This window comes from Mesoplodon bidens (assembly GCF_964165515.1).
Source record: "Mesoplodon bidens genome assembly, chromosome: 11".
NCBI classification, from domain to species: domain Eukaryota; kingdom Metazoa; phylum Chordata; class Mammalia; order Artiodactyla; family Ziphiidae; genus Mesoplodon; species Mesoplodon bidens.
Window position 1 is genome coordinate 61,332,661 of NC_138167.1, and position 20,683 is coordinate 61,353,343.

The window sequence follows — 20,683 nt, forward strand, 5'->3', positions numbered from 1 at the left end:
TCAGTATTGCTTCCTTCCTTCCTTCTACTTACTTTCTGTTTCATTCGCTCTTCTCTTTCTGGGTTTTTATAGTGAAAACTGAGATCATCAATTTTAAATCTCTCCTCTTTTATAACAAAGCATTTTAAAGCTCCAAATTTCCCTTAAACACTGTTTTAGCTGCATTTCTAGAATTTTCATATACAGTTGACCCTTGAACAACACAGGTTTGAACTGTGCAGGTCCACTTATACTCGGATTTTTTTCCAATCCTACAGTGCTACACGAACCTCGGATATGGAGGCTGACAGTAGGACTTGAACATCCGTAGACTTTGGTATCTGAGGTGGGTCCTGAAGCCAATCCCCCTCAGATACCAAGGGATGACTGTATTGTGTTTTCCTTATCATTTGAACGTTTTAAGTTTGTTTTATAACTTCTTCTTTTCACTCACAGGTTATTTAGTGGTGTGCTTTTTCATTTCCAAATATTCAGATATTTTCCAGGTATCTTTTTGTCACAGATTTTAATTTAGTTCTGTTATGGCCAGAATTTAATTCTGTATGTGAAATCATACATATTTTGTATGATTTCAAGCATAAAAATACTACAATAGGATAAGATTCTGTGAATAAAATAAGATGGAAATGCAGACTCCAGAAGACAAAGTAAAAATATTATTTCCAAACATTAAAAGAAAGCACATTCACTTTTAAGATGGATTATGTTGGGAACCACATTTTTCTATATTTCAATTCTATTAAAATCATTTAAAGGGGTGATGTAATAGTTCTCTTTAAAGCATCTCTACTATTTGTTGCAAACTATGTTTGGAACTATAAAGACTCAAGATAAAAATGTTGGTGTAGATTTTTTCAAAGTTCTTTTAGTGAAATGTGAACAAGAAGTTTGAAGACAACTGAGCTAAATAATGAAAGGGTATCTGGAATTTTTTTTTAAAGACAGTTGAAACTTGAGCCTGTTGGAAAGGAAGCAAGAAGGAGGGAGAGGCTGATGATACGAGAGATGCTGCCTGATGCTGAGATCCCTGTGGGAATGGAACGGATGTCACCACTGCTTGTGTGGAGAGACCTGCCTTGAAAGAAGGTGGGGCTCCTCCATGTGACAGGAGGGATGGAGGAACAGGTGGGTGCAGAGGAGGAAGGCTTGACGGTCTGGTGGTGAAAAATGCTGGGAGTTCCTGTTCAAGGGCCCTGGTGAAGTGGAAAGTGAGGGGAGACAGTGGGGCCAGATGCTGGGCGAGAATGAAGGTTTTGCCGAGTGGCTGTGGAGTTCTAGGGGTGCTGATGGTGTAATGGGCATGGGTATGATGGGGCACCGCTACGCACTCAACAGGCCTGTGTGTCCCTCTGGGCACTTACCACGGCCGTAACTGCACTTTTGTGATGATCTGATAAATGTCTATCTCCCTCTGAGAACTGGCAGCGGCACGGGGACCACTGACCACCTAGTCCCAGCACCCAGCACAGTACACGGCACTTGCTATTTGTTGAAGGGAGGGACAGCTGGCCAAGCGTCGGGGTCATCGGAGCAGAGCTCTGTGCAAGTCATTTCTGAGATCCCAGCGACCTGCTGTGTCAGGGAAGCAGACTTGCCTCCCTCCCCCAGCGCCTCTCCTGAGTCAGTGGTCCTGATACAGGAAATGAACTAGGCAGTGGCTGCAAAGCCCAGCGATTGGTGGAAGGTGCAGATTAAGGAGAACCTAAGTCTTTGGAAACCTCCTGGAGGAGGAGGGTGTGACGGTGGCTTGAAAAACTGAGCAGGACTTAGGAGCACAGTGGAGGGAAGGCCCAACCCGGATCCAGTGGAAGAAGGCAGGGCGGGGCTGGAGCCAGCCCTGCCTCTGCCCTCCGTGGGCGGGAGTAGGATTCCCTGTTCTGCTCCTGCCACCCCACCCTGGGGGAGCCCCAGGAGGAGAGCTGCCATTCGCTGAGGCTGAGCAACTTCCAAGAGCGAGGCCCCTTACATAAACCGTCAGATTAATCCTCACCTTGATTCTGGCTTGATGGCTAAAAGGGAGACGCTGATGCTCGGAGATGCCAGGTAATTGCCAAGCTCAGACTCGGGAATGGGACCTCGGTTCGAGGCTTTCTGCTCCACCAGGCTGCCTCTCGCCCGGCCCGTGTGCTGACAGCTTTGCTTCATCCAACACATCTGCAGTTGCCAGAGTGAGAGTCTCCTGCCGGGGGCCAGAGAGCCCCACACCGTCTCAGGCCGCGGCCCCAACTCCTTAGGGAGGCTCGAGGTCTCCCCAGCAGGCAACCCTTCAGCGGAGGTGAGGATGTTCCCAGAGGCACCGTTCTTTCCTGGTTCCCTGCTTAGAGCGCCTTTCTAGCCCACACCCACCGCAAGCTGCCGCCAGAAGCCTCCTCCAGGAAGCCTCTTCTGAACACCCTCTGTCCCTATGGTCGCCTCGGGCCGGCACTGTAGCTTCTTTGTTTACACGTCTGTCTCCTGACATTACAAAGGGGGCTCGTGGAGGACAAGGGTAAAAGCGTCTTATTGCTTCAACCTTCAGCAAATGCCGAGCCCTGTGCACTTGTGTTAATTTCCTAGGGCTGCCGCAACAAGATGACAGACTGGTGACTTACACCACAGAAACCCTTTCTCTCTGGAGGCCAGTCTGAAATCAAGGTGTCGGCAGGGTTGGCTCCCTTTGAGGCCTCTCTCCTGGGCTTGCAGACGCCCGCCGTCTTGCTGCCTCTGTGTGTGACTGGCCCTCTGGGCATGCAGGGCCCTGGGGTCCGTGTGTCCAAATTTCCTCTTCTTACATGGAGACACCAGTTAGACTAGACTAGGGTCCACCCTGACATTTTAATGAAATCACCTCTTTAAAGGTTTGTCTCCAAATACAGCCACATTCTGAGGTGCTGGGGTTAGGGTTTCAACACATGAATACGGGGTGGGGGGTGGTGATTCAGCCCCTAACGGTGCTAGATACGCAAGGAACATCAGACACTGGCCCCGCTCGGACTGGCCTGCTAGCCCAGTGGGGATGCAGGAGGTCCAACAAGCAGTTAACGTGGGCCCTGGCAGGCAGCAGCGCCATCTAAGGGTCCCTTCCCCGGTGGCCACCGCGACAAGTCACGTGCACATCCCCCACCTCATGGACCTTCACAGGACCCTTGGAAGGCGTGATGGTGCATTCTGTGTCAAGCTGACTGGGCCACGGCGTGTCCAGACAAGGGGTCAAACGTAACTCTGGGCGTGCCTGGGAGGGCGATCCATACCAGCCTCTGGGTAGGTGGAGCAGACGGCCCTCCCTGGTGAGGCCCGAACGGAACAAAAAGGCTGGCACTCCCCTGGGAAGGGGCTTCTTCTCCTGCCTGACTGCCTTGAGCTGGGACATTGGCTTTTTTCCTGCCTTTGGACTTGAAGTGAAACGGGCTCCTTGTGGGGATGGAGCTTGCAGGCCTTCGCACTGAACTTACCCCACTGGTCCTCCTGGACTTGCCGCCACAGGCCGCAGCTCCTTCAGTCAACCTCTCAGGGTGTGTGTGCACATCCTGTAGGTTCCGTGTCCCTGAGAACCTAACACAGAGGCGCCACAGCATCCTCGCCATTTTACCGACAAGGAAGCCAAGGCTCACGGGGACCTTCAGGCCTGCAGGCCTTCCTCCAGGGCGTGGGGGCCCCACCCCGCCTTCCCTGAGCCCCGGGGCCTCACCTGCTGCGCCCTCCTGGCCCTCCAGACAGTGAGCCACTCACTGCACGAGTCAGTCCTCCAGGCCCTGACCTGGCCATGGCACCTCTGCATTTCAAGCAAGGACTCCCAAAGCTCCCTGCCGCGGGGGCCTCCTACTGAAGGGAAGGCACCCTGGGCTTCACACCCCCCCACCCCCATCGCCATCCCCCACTCTCTGCCCGTGCCCTGGCTTCTCTTTCTTTCTCGAGTTGCCCTGGCTCCTGCCCAGCCTTCATGCTCAGCGCTGGGATCCGGACATGGCTGGCTCCTAAGGCCTGACCCCTGACACCCGCCCCGGGCAGTGCGGAGTGTATCCTCAGGCTGCCTTATCCTTCAGGACACTCCAGCCAAATACATCTGCCCAAACAGCCCTGGGCCGCACAAGAAGGGGGCTGGGGACACTAGAAAGAAGGGCTGGGAGATGAAACCCCTCCCATGCAGGTCTCGACATCACAACTCTGGGTGTTGTGACAGACCCTGCCAACTGTCCCCACCACCCACTCAACCTCTTTCCTGTGGTCAGGGACCACCAGCGCCCTGAGGGGGGCACACGGCCACCCAACTAGACACAGCCCGGCCCAGCTTCACTCAGGACCAAGTGTGGCCACGGGGCTAAAGTCGCACCAACAGGAGAGTGTAAGATGTGCGCTTGCCCTTCCCTCTCCTTCCTTCTTCCCAAAGGCAGGAAATAGGCATGCGGTAGTCACCCAACCTCAGCTGTGCAGAGGTGGCACCCTAGGAGACGGCAGAGCCACCAGACACAGAGGAACTGGGCTCCTGCCGACACCGAGGGCTCTCAGTCCCCAGCCCGCTTGCCCGTCTACCTCGAGGGACAGCCCAGAGGCCACTCATCACATGATGAGAAGGAAGCATCAGTCTGGTGGGGCCACAGTATCTTGGGGTCTCTGTACAGCAGCTCAACTTGCACCCAGGGGGGCAGGGGAGCATCTTTGTTAGTGTGGAATATAGAACATGCAGAGAAGGACACAAAACCAAGTGCACAGCTCAGTGAACGATCACAAAGTGACCACACCCATGTGCCTGCTCTCCTTGCTTCTACGGTCCTATCTGCTGATGAACTTTAAAGAAACACTCATACAGTCATCATCTGTGTGTGGCGTCTTTCACTCGACACTGGGAACCCACCCCTGCTGAGTGTGGCTGTAGAGTCTCACACTCTGTGAGTGTGTCACTGCTGATGTCACCGTGACACTGCTGAGGACACTTGGGTTGTTCCCACGTCCTGACCGTCACAAATAACGAACGTTTGCATATCGTCTGTGCCTCTGGTTCACCGACGCACATATTTTTGTCAAGTATGATCCTTGCAGTGGAATCGCCGGTCACACTCTACGCTTATCTTCAAACTTAGCAGATAGTGAATGCCAGATTGTTTCCCAAAGCGGTTACAGGGTTGTGCCAGTTTACACTCCCCCAGCAGCGTTCAAGAGTCCCGTGTGCCCCACATCCTCACCAATATCCGCGTGGCACTGCTGGTCTTAGCTATTCTGGTGGGGAGCAGTGGTACTGCATTGTGGTTTTAATTATTTCCTTGATTACTAAGGAGGTTAAGTACCTTTTTGCATGTCTGTTGGTGAAATGGGTATCTTCTGTGTCTAGTGCCTGTTCAGGTCTTGTCCCCATTTTTTTTCTAAGTTTTTAACGGATACATATTCTTTCTTTACATATTTGGGATGTGAACCCTTTGTAAATGACGTATGTTTCAAATCACTCCTCCCACTGCCTTCTCAGTCTCTTAAAGGTGATTCTTCAGTTTTTAATAAAGTCCATTTTAATCGCTTTTGTAACATAGTTAAGAATTCTTACCCTATCTAAGGTTGTGAGACTTATTTTCTAGAATTTCTAGCATTTTGCTTTTACTATTCAGATTTACAATCCAACTAGGAACTGATATGTTCATATGGTACAAGGTAGGTAGGGGTCAATTTCCTTTACCCTCTGTAGATGTTCAACGGTCTCAGCGGGATTTTTTGGAAAGATCACCCTTTCCCCAGGCTCTGTAATGCCACTTTAGACATACACCCAGTCTCCATTCGTGAGGGTCTGTTTCTGGACTCTGCTCTGCTTCCTTGGTCCATTTACTTATCCTTGTGCCAATAAAATACTGTTCTAAGGAATCTCACTTTGAATAGTTTCAACCATCGCGTTCTTCTTTCAGAGTGTCTTGGCTATTCGTGGTTTTTTGCATTTCCTTCAGAATTTAAATTTTTACTTTCTAAATATTTGTTGCTAGTCTGTAGAAATTCAATGCATCTTTCTATATTAACCTTGTATTCAGTAACCTGGCTATACTCATTGATTCTTCCTAACATTTTGTGCACAGACTTCTGCATTAGCTATATAAACAATCCTGAGTTCTTTTCCGATTACTACCCTTCCACCTCCTTTTTGGGATGTTTTTCATCGGCTATTTCACCTTTCCAACATAAGTGGTGAATTGTGACTAACCTTGCCTTATTAATGTCAAGAGGACAATTTTCAACATTTCTTCATCAAGTTCGGTATGTGCTGAGGGAGTTTTTGTAGATGACTCCTTATCAGAATAAGAAACTTCCCTCCTGTTCCTAATTTGCTAAGGTGTTTTAATAATATGTTGGATGTTGAATTTTGTGAACTTTTTTCTGCATGAATTATGATTTTGTCTTGTTAATGCAGTTTACTACTTTAAAAAAATGTCATCCCAATCTTGCATCTCTATAATAGTTTGTTAATAACGTGTTTAGGATCTGTGGATCTATGTTCACACGTGAGATTGGCCATTGCTTTTCTTCCAATAAACTTTTCAGATTTTGATATCAGGATCATGCTGGCCTTATAAAGAGTTCTGAAATGTTCTCTTTTTCTGGAAGAGTTTGTGTGTGGTTAGCAGTATTTCTAAAATTTGGTAGAATGTTGCTGAAGCTGAGCCTGGAGTTTTCTCTGTGGAAGTTTTAAAGATTCAGTATTTTAAATATTATAAGATTTTATTTCATTTTGTGTCTTTTTTTTTTTTAAGGAATTTGTCCATGTCATCTACAAGTTCAAATTTACTAATGTAAAATATTCACAATATTCTTTTATGGACTTTTAATGTCCACGAGATCTGTAGTGATAATGATTTTCTAGGTGCCCTTTTTTCTTTATTGGTCTTACCACAGTTTTCTCAATCTAATGTATTTTTTCAAAGAACCAATTTTTGGCTTTATCTTTTTGTGTGTGTGTGCTTTTAAATATTACTATTGTGGTTATTTCCTGTTTAATTATTTTCTGCTCTCATATTTATTCTTTTAACTGTGGTTTTAAGTTCTTTTTAAAAATCTTCAACTGTGGTTTTAAGTGCTTTTTATAACTATTTAAGATAATGCTTAGGTTACTGGTTTTCTGTCTTCTCTTCTCACATATGCATTTAAGGTAATAAATCATCATCTAAGAAAAGCTTTAGCTGCAGCCCACCATCTTTGATATGTAGCATTTTCATTAACATCAGGTTAAAAATATTTCTTAATTCCCATTTATTCATCTGAACCTTAGGTATTTGAGAAATGTTATTTAATTTCTAAAATTGTGGGGATTTTCGAGTTACCTTCCTGGTATTGATATGTAGCTTAGTTGTATGGGGTCAGAATATACTATGTGTGATTTCAATCCTTCGAAATTTGTTGAGATTCGTCTTATGGCATGGCAAAAGGACCGATTTTGGTAAGTGGTTCCATATATACTTTAAAAGAATGTGTATTCTGCAGTTGTTGCGTGTATTGCTCTACATGTCAAATAGGGGCAACCCTCCAACAGCATTGATCAAATGTTTACTATCCTTCCTGATTATTTTTGTCTGCTTATTTCACCACTCACTAAGAGGACAGACCACTGCATGCTGACCTTATGATGGCTCCAACCGCTGTGCAGATCAGGGCAAGAACATCCACAAGTGGTCTCTAGATGGCTGGCTGGGAGCGAGGGACAGCGAGGCACAGAGAGGGAGGGAGGGAGGGATAGAAACTGACAGAACAGTCCCTGGAAACACAGTCCCTCCCCTCTGTTGCTCACAATTACTACTTAGCTTACTTAAAGGAAAGAAAAGAATCATCTGTCTAAGCTGAGTGAATTTTCTCTTGCTGTTGGCCTTCTTGGTCACCTGAAAGTCAAAACTAAACCTATATCCTCACCTTATTTATTTTCTTTATGGCATTTACTACAATATGTGACGCTCTTGTTTTTATCTGTTTGCTTGTTAACTTTTGTCATTTTCATCAGAATGTAAGTTTCACAAGAGCACGGACTGTGTCTTGTTTACTGCTTTATCCCCAGGACCTGCCTGGTACACTGCTCACGGCCACGCAGCTAGCAAGAAGTGGAGGTGAGATTTGAGCTTGGATTGTTCTAACTGCAAAGCCCGTGCTCTACCCATGAAGGTCCCCTGGCCCTCCCGTCTACAGCCACAGCTTAGGCATTTCTGCTACATTTACTCTCTATGCTTCTGGGGAAAGCAGCCATATTTTCCCCCTCATTCATTCCCTTCTAATTAACCACAGCAATTAATCATTAACCATTTACTGCTGTGTGACCCCGGGCATTAACCTCTGCAACTCAACTTCCTCATCCATATAATGGGATTAATACTGGAACAGACTGTATAATTACGATGAGGATAAAGTGATGAATATTTTTAAGGTGCTGAGAACGTCGTGTGGTACACAGAAAGCATCATACAGGTATCTGCTAAAGACACAAAACACACTTAGTGAGCAACTACTGTATGCCCAGCACTGTGGCGAGAGGGGGAGCAAGAGACTGGGCGTAGTTCCCACGCACGTCCGTCAGCTGGGCTCACGATGAAGGTGTCAGAGGTTTAGAAGTGCGTGTCGCTGCAGCAAGAACACAGCCAGCACCAGCGAGCGTTCCCCACGAGGCAGGCACCGTCCCGAGCGCTCCACGCTCGTTTATGTTCATCCTCCTACACACTCCTGGACGCTGCTGGTGTGACAAGCCCCACGTTAGTGATGACAGAATCTGCCCGCAGTTGCGCAGCTGCAGGAGGCCCCAGGCCCTCAACTCAGTTTATGCTCTCAACCACCATGCTATACACGGCAGCGGTGAAAACTAGATCCAGGCTGTAAAACATCAAGCAAGCTCTCGCCTAACTGAAGTAAAAGAAGCATAACACAATTTCATATATAGATGAAGAATGTACATTATGTTGTTTAAAAAAAAAGAAACATTTAACTTAATGTTCCTAATTTATGGCTGCAATTTAAGCAAGAATAGACAACTATCAAAACCTTCAGAAAGTCATTTCCATTGACATAATTGTCTTTGGTTGTGATGAGGAAAGTCTGACGGATGAGTTAACACTGTAACCACTACATTTACAGAAAAAGCTTTCCTTTAAAATTCATATATACTGTAGACGGTAAATCAAATTTATACTGTAAAATGCCATCTAGATAATATTTGACCTGAAAAATCCAAATAAATATATTAAAATGTGCAGGGAAGAAAAAAACAGATATTCTATCATATAAGTACAAGGGAAAAAAATCTGAACTTTTTTAAAAAAAGGTTTTTAATTGATTTTCCATATTCAGGCCACTGGAGCTGAAATGATCAGAACCTTGGACAGCACTGAGAGGGCTTTTTCCTCCAAAGGACTGGTTCTGTGGTAGACTTTAAATGTTAAGGTACTTCCTTCCCTTCTCTGCATTTAAAAATTCTGTCTTAATTTTACTGCCTCTCATACAAAAAATGATTCCTTTATGTGTAGAACTTATTGATGGCAAAATATATATATATATTTACATCTTCCTCTTGCAAACAAAAACTGGCATTTCTGTCCCAACACCTCTGTTTACTTATTCATCTTATCATTATTCATATAATTAAAGGATAGTGAAAAATCACTTAAGTAACATTTAAATCTCAGGTGTTGCTGTAAGAGCAGTAGATCAGTGCCTTCAGAAGTTAATGGACACAAGATAGACATGTGTAAAACCTAAATTTTTTGATTTAAGATTTACTAATTGGTAGCCCAAATGACCTCAATCATTCCTCTACCTCCCATTTTGCAAAATGGACATCTTTCAGCAGTTTCCAAAGCGTGGTGGTTAGCTTCAGAAGTTACTGAACAAAAATGCATCTGGCATTCGCTTCCAAAAAAGCCAAACCCATGAGATGTATTCATATATATGGACACGTGGACAAATTCTAATGGTTTATTACTAAAATTGAGAAAATAAGTATTTTTGAAATATTAACACCCACTATTAAGGTATTAAAGAAATCATTCTGCAAATACTTGAACTCGATGTCAAGCAGAAAAGCCTTTCTCTGCTTTTAGAATAAAGCAGGCTAAAAAATTGAACTGCTTTGTCAGTTTGTTCTTGAAAGCAATAATACGGTCACAAAACTTGCTGTGACCATTGTCTCTTTACAAATTTTGTAAGGCTGGCTTGCCTTTTTTTTTCCCCTTCTAAATGACTGATTGAGGTGGTGCTTTAATCCTCTGTAGCATGTAAAACAAGGTTCTCAGAAGCTCTAAGTCCGCTGGCAGAGGACAGGGAAGCTGTTGTGCTCAGGAATTAATCTGTCCAAAGGCATCAAAAGCAGTCACAATGCAGCCATCGGCATGTTTTCACTATGCAAGCCCTACATTTCCTATTTAGAAAACACATAACCATCACCCCATTCTGTATTCTCACAAGGCTCCCTTTTATTTATTTGTGTTTGTTATTATATGGCTTATACCGACATGTTTGTGTGATGCCACTGGTGTGCATACATCCATTGAGAGAAGAAAAAAAGAAGTGTCTATTGCAAACTTGTTAAAAGGAAAAAGGGAGATCCCCACTGCTTTTTCCCTTTGGCCAGACTTCTACTTAGAGAATAAGGTTTTAACTCTTTGTGTCCCAGAAGAGAATGACTTCTTCGTGCATTCTGAATTTTGCAAAGGATTCTTTACTGACGGAATGTCACAAATGAGAGAAAAAAAATGTTATTCATAGATTATCACAGTCCTAGAAGCTGGTATTTCTTCAGTTATATAGAGGGCATTAGATCGCACATGGGAAAACTTTTATTTTGTTCTTAACATGCTTAAAGCTGTTTTTTACAAAGCAATTTAAGTATGGCTACAAAAACTTAGGAGCACTTTACTTTGGAACAGTCGGTATTTCTGTAGAACTTCTGGTTGGGGTCGTTGTTTTCATTTTGGAAGGTTCAACAGGAATTGTGCAAAATCTCACTAGATATTTTAGTTTAGTAACATGGCTGCTCAAGAAGATAACATGTTTTAAGCTCTGCAACAGGACCTCCCAGGAGAGTTTTGTTGATTAATGATCTGGGTGGTTACCAAGATTTTAGTGCTCACTTAATCCAGTTCTACCTCTGAGTGTGTGTATATATAGAGAGAGATACAGACAGACAGACAGACAGACAGACACAGGTCAATTAACCTCCCACCTCCTCAAAGCTACCTTTGCAATTCCAGTGAAGCCCTGGCCCAAACTGAGTGGTGTGCCTTTCTAAGACTGGTGCTTTTTAAACTGAGGAAGACACGGATGAACGTTTAATACTGTGGCCCGGCACACAGAGACGACCATGAACTATTCCTTCCCACTTACAGCCTTAACAGTGGGTAAGATGCAGGCACTGGCTGGTAAACATCACGGGTCTGGAGAAGCCCAGGTCTAGGGTGATCTGGAACGGGAAGAGTTAATGGCCCCCACATTCCCTCACCCGCTCACTCCCGCCACATTCCAAAGGGACAGGGCTCAGTGACAACACAGCCCAGGACCTAAAGTGAAGAGGGACAGCCCTCTATTCTTCAGCATCTCTCGAATTAATTAACTGGAAATGAGTCTTGTCAATGTTTTGGAAAGGCAGAAGGGGTGAAAAGAGATTGCTAGAATTAATCACAGTGAGAAACTACTTCAACTGCCTGCCAGAGCCCAGAAAACCCCACGAGAAGAGACAATGAAGGGAAGGAGGCCGACTTGCCGAGGAGCAAGTGGACCCGAGCAAACTTCCAAGTCTTTGCCAAGGAAGGGACATGCGCTCAACAAGAGGAATTTATTAACTGCGGCCACAGTAAGTACAATATATCACTTAAACGCACACTGTATCCACGGGGACAAAAGCAAACCAGACAATTACGTTTTTAAAGCAAAGAAACCACAGAACACTCATGTACTTTCACTTTTAAGCTTATACGCATTTAACTCTATTGTCTAAAAGATTCACGGGTTCTTGAATTTGTACTTAATAAATCTTCAAACACTGGCAATTTCACATACTGCGGAAGATGAAAAATCCATGAAACAGATTCCAAAAATTCAGAGTTTTGGATGGAGAGTTCATTCACTAAGAAGAAAAAAGAAACAAAACTGCAGATGTAACAGAGCTATTTACAAGAACAGTCAAATAAAAAAAATGCAGAGAATTCTGGTCAACGATAGAAGTAATGGAAAGAAAACTGAAACAACTCATTCAATATCATACAAGGAGTTTTCTGTTCTTTTCATTGCTCAACATTAGCTATCTTTTAAAGAAAGTCTAATTACTGCCAAAAACTTTTAGACCACGTGAAAATTTTGATACGATTTTCTAACTCTCCCCTAGAACGAGTTTGAAATTTCAACTCTCTTAAGAAAATGGCAGCATAAAGCCTGAACGAAAAATTATTTGCAATTAAATTTAGGGCTTTCTTTGCCATCTTAGAAGGCAAAATTACTCCCATCCATGTTCTTATGAAGGAACTGTGTCACGCCCAAGGTGATGGGGAAGCGGGGGACCACTTTCTACCAACTGAAAGGGAATTCCCACTCCTTCTGGCATACTTACCAGCCGAGGCGTGTCACTAGTAGACTTCAGAATCAGCTTGTCACCCCTCTTCTCAACTTCAAAGCCCGCTTTTTTAAGTAGGGACGCATCTGCCAGGCCCTGCTCCTCCATCTTTGCAATCAAATCTTGGTTTTGGCTATTGTCCTCCGTGAGGTTTCGGATGGCATACACCACCCACTGGGTTAGAACTGGAACCAGAGTGAAGGAATCTGCCAATGTACTTTCCTGTTTTAGAACTTCACACGAGCATTATTGGAAGAGGAGAGGAGCAAGCAACACTAAAAACCCAGAATCAACACATTTTTCTTGAGGATGTGCTATGAATATGCATGCAAAGCGAGAAATAATGAAAAAGGTATACGACACGCATCTACACATGTATGTCCAATGTGTGTGTGTGTGTGAGATGTCCAGCAACCGGCCCACAGAGATACTTAACTGAATGAACGAACGAGGAAGCAAAGGCTTAGAGCAGTCACATGTGAAGTATGTGAACACAAGCCCGTGTGTAGGACTGCACATGCGTGCGCGCGCACACACACGCACGTTGGATAATTATGTTACTGAGTCACCAGGCAAGGAATAAGAGCATTACAGAGTGAGTCATGAAGATGTCAGGCTAGAATCAGACAAGAAAATCATCTTGTTTAAAGTAAGCCCAGTTACAGATAAGAATTGTTTCCTGGGAGTCACCATGGAATTTCCCTCATTCCATATTTTACAGATGAAGAAAGACTCTGAAGGATTTCCTGTTCAGTCTGAATCCTTGTGCCTTACTGTGCCCTGGCCCTAATTTTAAATGTTGTGCGCAGCGTCTTTCACAGCAGACAGAAGACACCTTACGAAGAATATAGAATCACTGCATTGTTTTCTGAAGTCTCTGATTTAGTTACCAAGAGCTGCGTAAACCTCACAAAGGCATTACGTTGCGGCTAGATGTCCTTCTCTAAAGGCTGTATAAAAACTGCTGTAGTCTTGGATCCAGGGACACAGGGAGATACCAAGAACAGTGGGCCTGGCACCCTCTGTTGGTTCAGAAGAAACAAAGTGCCAAGCGTGGAACACTTTTTCCAATGAAAAGAGGCCCCCCCGCTCAAGATCAGATGGAAGGTAGCAGGAAAAAAAGCCCTTTCTCCTTGTTACCAGACGTCTCCCATGCAGGCATTTCTGATGCCAGAATTGGGGCCTCTGTGCCCCCAAAAGGTATCAGAGGTGGGCCCTGCAGCTGAAGAGTCGGCACTCCTGATCGCGTCCCGTGTCCCAGCACAGCGGTGAGGCTGGGGCCGAGACACTTCTGGCTCCTCGTCTGGACACAAGAAGCCACAGAGAAAGGCTGCCATATGCACAAAGAAAGTGAATCAAACTGTTCCCCTAGTGCAATAACCTCAAAGAAAACTAAAAAGTGAGCCTGAGACTGAAGTCAGGCAAATGAAACACAGGAAATGCACCAGTTTGGTGTTCAGGAAGCGTTTCGTGGTTGCTGCCTGTCAGTCCCTCCAGCAGGGCCCACACCGGCCCGCAGTCCTGATCACACTCGGACCTCACACAGGAATTAGCTGCCGGCCGGCCGGCCTGCCTCTCCAGCTCCTCCAGGACGGGCCACGGGGCTGCATGGGGAAGAGAACCAGCAAATGCTGTGGAGTAAATGACCCCTTGGTCTTAAGAGGCTTATCATCAAAACCACTCGGGGGTATAAATGGCTAACCTGTTCCAAAGGGCAAAGAACGGGAATTGCTGGTGCCCAGCTGATGTGATTCTATAGTTAGCCGCACCCTTTGGTGGGAAAATGTTCTCATCTCGCCATTATCTGTCATCCTCTCATGATAAAGCCCAGGTCCTTTAGAAGACTGTACTCCTTTCCTGGAGATGAATCCACACAAATACTCAAACGCATAAAACCTAAATCTGCGTTTCTCCTTCTTTGCCACATCACCAAACCCCCACTCTGTGACAGGATAGAGAATAAAAATAATGATCCCAGGCGACAGAAACTTCCAACACATCAGTACATTTCTCAACAATGAATCATTTGCTACAATTGATTTCTCATGCAGGACGACATCATCATTACTCAAATCCATTTCCTTACTTGTTGCAGGAAAAGGGGGAGGCAGTGATCATGAGAACCGACTGGCGAAGCGAACATCTGAGGGTAAATTTAGGCAAGAAAGCATGTAAGCCTAGAGAATTCTATCTCATAGGTATAATAACTCTCTAACGCTAAACGACAGATGCAAAACGCTGCTTCCCGAAGCTTCCTAACCAGGAAGCTTAAATATAACTGAAAGAAAAGGGAAATTCCCAGAAATGCATCGCAAGCACCTCAAAATTGGAGGGTTGATTGGCTCTGTAATCGAGCAATGTGATGCCAGCCCTGTCACTGCCAGTTGCCAATGCCGAGTGTCTCTGGGGGAAGGAACCACCATCCAGAGCTCGAACTGTCAAATGGTTTCAGTTACAGGGCAAATAAGACCCCTGCAGAGGGTCCCCGCATCCCTCTCTGCCAGGTGCCCTTCACACCCCAGGCTCTGTCAACATCACCTCACCAGGCCCCACCTCTGTCTGTCCACACACGAGGCCCTGCCCCGGGACACGCCTCCCCTCACCTGCCCCTTCCCCACAGGGCACACAGCCGAGCTCATGCTCCTGGAAGCCCACCCTCTCTGTCCCAGCCACCCCTCGTCACCAGCATAAGCTAGGCGTGCCCGCTCTGTATTTCCAAAACACTCTCCCCCACCCCCCGCCCCCCTTTTTTTTTAAACTAGTTCTCATCACATTGCACTTACTTATCTGCTTAGGTGTCTATGAGCTTCTCAAGGCTAGGAGCCACGCAGAATCCACCTCTAGATCCCCAGTACACAGCTAGGTCCTGACACAGAGTGGATTCTCAATGTGTTTGTTGACGTCACGTGAGCTGTGATTATGTGTTTATATCTCTGTCCGCCTCAACACCCTGTGAACTCCTCATAAGCAAGTCTGATGTCTTATTTACCCTTCTGTCCTCTGTTCCAAGAACGGTGCTGGGAAATGTTTGCCTGATGTCCAAGTGAGCAAACGCTATCTCCCACTTCGCGCGCGTGTGTGTGTACGAGCGCGCGCGCACGCGTGCGTGTAGGAAGGCATCGTGGCACTGTAGTGACCCACACAGGCTGTGCTTTTCCTTCTGCAGCAGTTCTTGGCGTGGTTTCCTGACTCAGGGCTTTGCAGGGTTGAGAGACTAGATGAAAGTAAATGCAACTTGGGCAAGGAAGCTGGACCGTGTAAATAAAAGGTCCATGACAACAAAACACAGGAGAATCCCCATGTGGACAGATGCAAGGGTGGATTTCAATCATGTTCATCTGCGGGGGTAAGTAGCACATTTTGTGGAAGTCGCATAACGGTGTTCTAAGAAGTGTTTAGTATCTCATTTCTGTAGAAAAACTTACACAATCCCCGTTTTATACGCAGGAAAAAAGGAGCACGGAAGAGGATGAGATTAATGATGATTTTCCTAATGGACAGAACTGCTGGGCCGCACGGCTTCAGGAATGAACGTGACCGTCACCAGTCTCACAAGGAGGGGGTTCCTGGTACAGCCACCATATCAACAACCCAGCAGAAGCAGCACTGGAGCCCAAGGCAGCAAAGGCAATTTAGTCTTCTTCCGAAAGCGGTATTCAAAGGGCAAGAAGACGTTAAGTGGAGGGCCTGGGAGGGGTCGGGGGAGGAAGGCCACAGCCACGGTGGGGTCAATGCCCTTCCAACAACTTGAGTATCAGAGATGACACACCAACAACAGTGCAACCCCCAACACTTGCACTTAAATGTATATAGTTCATATTCTTTGTAAGTGAAACTGATCTTATTTCCTCTTTAAGGAGGATTTCACAACATGCCGCTTCACGCTCTTCTTGGGCAGCTACAAAAGGTGTGCGCTACATCTCTACCCTAAGCGAGCAGAGCATTTTGGGGTTTGTACTGTCCACCTATAAATTAAATACCACACAAAGGTCCTCTAATTTGTCCCTATTTCCAGTGGGAACATTTTGGCACTACTGTCTAGGGTCTCCGACTTAGTAATAATTAAAAAACCAAATTTTAATAGTCGTTGCTTTCATAACGTTTGCGTTGAAAAGAGAAGCACGGAAAGCCGCACCACCGCCCCCCACGGCCGCGAGCTGTGTCTGATGCCCAAGCCCGGCTTATGAATATGCACGACTCCCCTCGTTAGCGCAGGAAAGGCCGAGCCTCGAGGGTCACAGGGAGATGAAAGCGTGCCCCGGTTAATATTCACATCACCCTCTTGTTCCCTCTCTACAGAGACAGAAAGCAAGCAAGAGTGGGGGAGAAAATTAAACATCTTCTAGAGCCTCTAATCCTTAACACTTGAAGTGCTTTATTGTCTGCTTGGCTTTAGAAAGACAGCTTCTAACGTTTCCATGGCGACTCCAAATAGAAGGCGTGAGCCTGTTTGTTACAAAACTGCCTTCAAAGAACCCTGCGATCAGCACTAGGGTGAGGACTCAACAGTCCAGCCAGCTCTTCATCAGAACACGTGGTGTCCTGAAGGAGCCACAGAGATGGGCGTGGGACTGAGCACCTGGAAACCATGGGGCCTGGTGAGTCCAAGCGAGAAGTGGTCCCTGCCCGCCCCCGAGCACTCGTGTGGCGGCAGCAGTGCATCGGGATTCAGGAGGACGCGGGCTCCACGCTGAGCCCTGCAGCCTTGCACCAGGTAGGTGAGGAGACAGGGCAGGGCAGAAGGATGTAGGCTGGGGGACTAACCGAGACAGAAAAAGAGTCCACGACCAGCAGATTTATGTGCCAAATTCACTTTTAAAGTCAAGTTAGGTGAGTTAAAACATTACACCTGGAACTGTCTGATGAGAAAGACGCCACCTAACCTTCAGTTATCGAAATCAGTGCTACTTGAAGTCCTGCAGGTGCCCGGGACGCAGGCCCCGCTATGACAGGGACTCTGCTCTGGTCACTGCTGTGTCTAGAAGGCTGCTGAGAACAGGGGGTGGTAAATTATGGCCCGTGTTTTTGCATGGCTGCAAGTTAAAAGTAGTTTTCATATTTTTAAATGGTTGGGGAAAAAAATCAAAAGAAGAATACCAATTTGTGACACACAAAAATTATTTGCAGTTCAAACTTCAGTATCCATAATAAAGTTTTATTGGCACACAGCCATGCTCATTCATTTATGAATTGTTTACAGCTGCTTTCACGCTGCAACGGCTGAGCTGGCGAGTTGTGATGGAGATAGTATGGCTAGCAAAGCCAAAATTACTGACTAAATGTAGCCCTTTACAGAAAAGGTTTGCAAAACTCTGGCCTAGAACATGGAAGGAACCAATAAGTATTTGTTGAATGAAAAAATAAGCTTTTAAAGGAACTGGCACTGAAAAACTTAAACTATTTAAATTAAAACAATTTAAATGATACAAGATTTTACTGACTTTTCAGGATATATATGTATGTACAGACAAAACTACATGTGTAATATTGATAAATGGTGTTCTACATATTAATATACCTGTACATGTGTAATATATATATCTATATTTAATATAAAATGTATAATATACATATAACAAATATGTCTGCTATACATAATATCTACATTTAATTTTGCTTCCAGGATATTTTTAAAAATTATTTTTAGATAACAAACCCATTTATGGCAAGGAATTTATGTACCGGCAAACTTTCCAAAGCATACTACTTAGTAGGCCACAGAACATACATCAGGAACCTTTGATGAAGCTGGTCTGAGAACAGGACGCCCCATACCAGGCAAGACTATGTCATTAGGCTTCCACAAAACCATGTCCTCTTCTGCCACATCATGACAAGATTTCCCTGAAGGTGAGGATGCTTAATAAACAGCTTCCACATCTAAACTAATACATTCTCAGACTATGGTAAAACTGCATAATTTTTCAGATTGCGAAGTAGTAGTTCGGTTTTAAAATTGTTCTGAAAATGCTTTATGTTGCTGAAAACCAAACACTTCAAAATATGGCAATTTCTGTCAGCCGAAGGAAAAAAGGGCACGGAATGTGACACTGACAGGATGACTTCTCCTCCTGCTGAGATAACCAGTTCTGCTTCCCTCCCAGATACACGAGTCGGAGAGACTGCACCACGTTCCTGGTGGGCCCAGGTCCCCGACCCTGACCCCATCTGCAGGAGTCCTGATCAACCTCTGCCCTGCTCTTCAAGTATTCACTTTCTGAAGAGAGAAGAAAAAAAAAAAAAAGAGGCATTTCCCAAACGGTTGCCCAGGGAACCCCAGGCTCCAATGAGGCTCCGGCTGCTGCAGGAGGAACCTGTCCAAACACGCCACAGGGGGCGCCTGAGAGGGGCAAGGCGGGGGCAGAGGAGGGAGGGCAACTTACCTATGACACGGGGCACAGACAAGCGAGGGTCCTTGCGGAGGAAATAAACCTGAAAAGCACCGTTAGTGTTCCTGTATGAAGTGCCACCCACTTCTGCAGAGGTGAACTCTACCTCCAAATGTTAAGAGAAACTTCACTGCGCAGTAAAGTGCATTCTAGCTCTGCCTTCATCTGTAACGATTCTCTCTCAACTTCCATGTAAGTCACTCAGTTAAACTACGCACTCTTCTCACTCAGAAAACTAAAGTGGAAGTCTTCATCATGCAGACTGTGCACCCAGCCTCCTCTCACGGTGCTGGAAACCAGTGTGTGTTCAGTAACCACCACAAACCACCCTTTGGGCTCCCTCTTCCTTCTCCAAATTGTTGGTCTATCTGATGTCTAATTTCCCTCTGCATTTTTGCATTTTAATACGAGGGCACATCTGTGGTTCAAGTGTTTCAGTGCTGTGCTGATGCGGACTGTTCTAGGTTTTGTAGTGTATCCTAACAGCATTTATAAATCAATGCATGTGTACGCTCTCATCTACCAATTAACGGCTAATCGTTAATACTGAACACGGTAGAATAAACCCCAACTAACAAAAGAGGGTGGGGGAACAAATAATTGCCAGATTTGTAAACTGTAGGTCACAGTCTGAAGAACTTAAAATAATACTTGTGTTTAATATGTCCTACAAGGAGGAGAGAGTTTCAGTCTTTACTGAGGGAAAAAGTCATCTCAGAAACACCACTGCTTTGAAAGCTGAGGTTGCTTTTCGGTCTCTTAAATCTCTAGGGAACTAGAACATCAAAAAAGTGGTACAGAGGCCCAATAAAACACTGCTGAATTTTGACAGAAATATCCTAACATACAAGGGTCAACCAGAGAAATGTTGTCTCTGTGCATAACCTGTTTCTTAATGATTCTGGAACAAAGGCTCCATTCACTGTCCTCAGTATGCACGACTTGCTTTCCGTCAACCGAACGTCTAAAGGGAGAGATGAGCTGGTCCCAGCTTGAAGGCCCCTCTCGGGAGCCTGAGCCGCCCTTCCATCTCGCCAGGCTCCTCAGCGTCATCACGTGGGCGAAGAACCACGGAACCATGGTCCTCAGCCGGGCCCCTGGCCGGGGTGAGTCCTCTGTCCTTCACAAATCCCAGGTGGCTAAAGCGCAGGCACCCAAGGTTGGCTGCTGTCACCCCGCCCAGCGAGCCTGTCAGTGTGGCGGTGAAGTAATGGGAAGATGATACCCGCTCGGGTCCGCAGTCACCACGCGCTCCCCACTCCAAAGCGCCTGTGGCCGAGCGAGGGCTGGGCCTGCAGGTACCTCACATCCACAGGGTTTTGTGGTAAAGGATCCTACGGCACCGAAACTAATTTTGTCCATTGCGCATTCTGGAGTCATCTTACTCACCACCTCAAAGCCGGGCGTGGTAAGAGGCAGTCGGTCTGGCGTCTGCCACACAACAGGTCTCAGATCAGAACCAGCCAAGGCCACTTCTAACTTAAACCACAGGGCCTGGGGCCACCAAGCGGTTCCATGTGTATTTGGGGCAGGGCTCTAATGTCACTTTTGAGACTATACAGGAGCCACTGCATGTAGCGTGTTCAGCAGGGCCTAATGGGGGTCCCCCTCTCCCTCTCCTGGGCCCCCGCACACTATACTGCCACCGTGTCATCCTGAGCCCTTCTACGGAATGCGTGCTCACTTGTGTGCAGGGACTCCGGGCTGGGCCGCTGCAGCTCCTGACACACAGGAGGAGGAAGTTTTAAATACCTCCGGATGAATGCGCCCT

The 20,683-nt window shown here is 45.9% G+C and overlaps 1 protein-coding gene across 1 annotated transcript in view; it reads right to left on the bottom strand.

Moving 5' to 3' along the window:
* Positions 1 to 11,735: 11,735 nt before the first annotated feature.
* Positions 11,736 to 20,683, bottom strand: part of ATXN10 (ataxin 10) — a 161,330-nt gene continuing 152,382 nt past the window's right edge. The window contains exons 11-12 of the mRNA XM_081249283.1: positions 12,521 to 12,708; positions 11,736 to 12,040 (exon numbers count right to left, since the gene is read on the bottom strand). Coding sequence (XP_081105409.1) covers positions 12,038 to 12,040; positions 12,521 to 12,708 — 191 coding nt within the window. The 3' untranslated portion in view covers positions 11,736 to 12,037. The remainder of the gene's footprint in view (positions 12,041 to 12,520; positions 12,709 to 20,683) is intronic.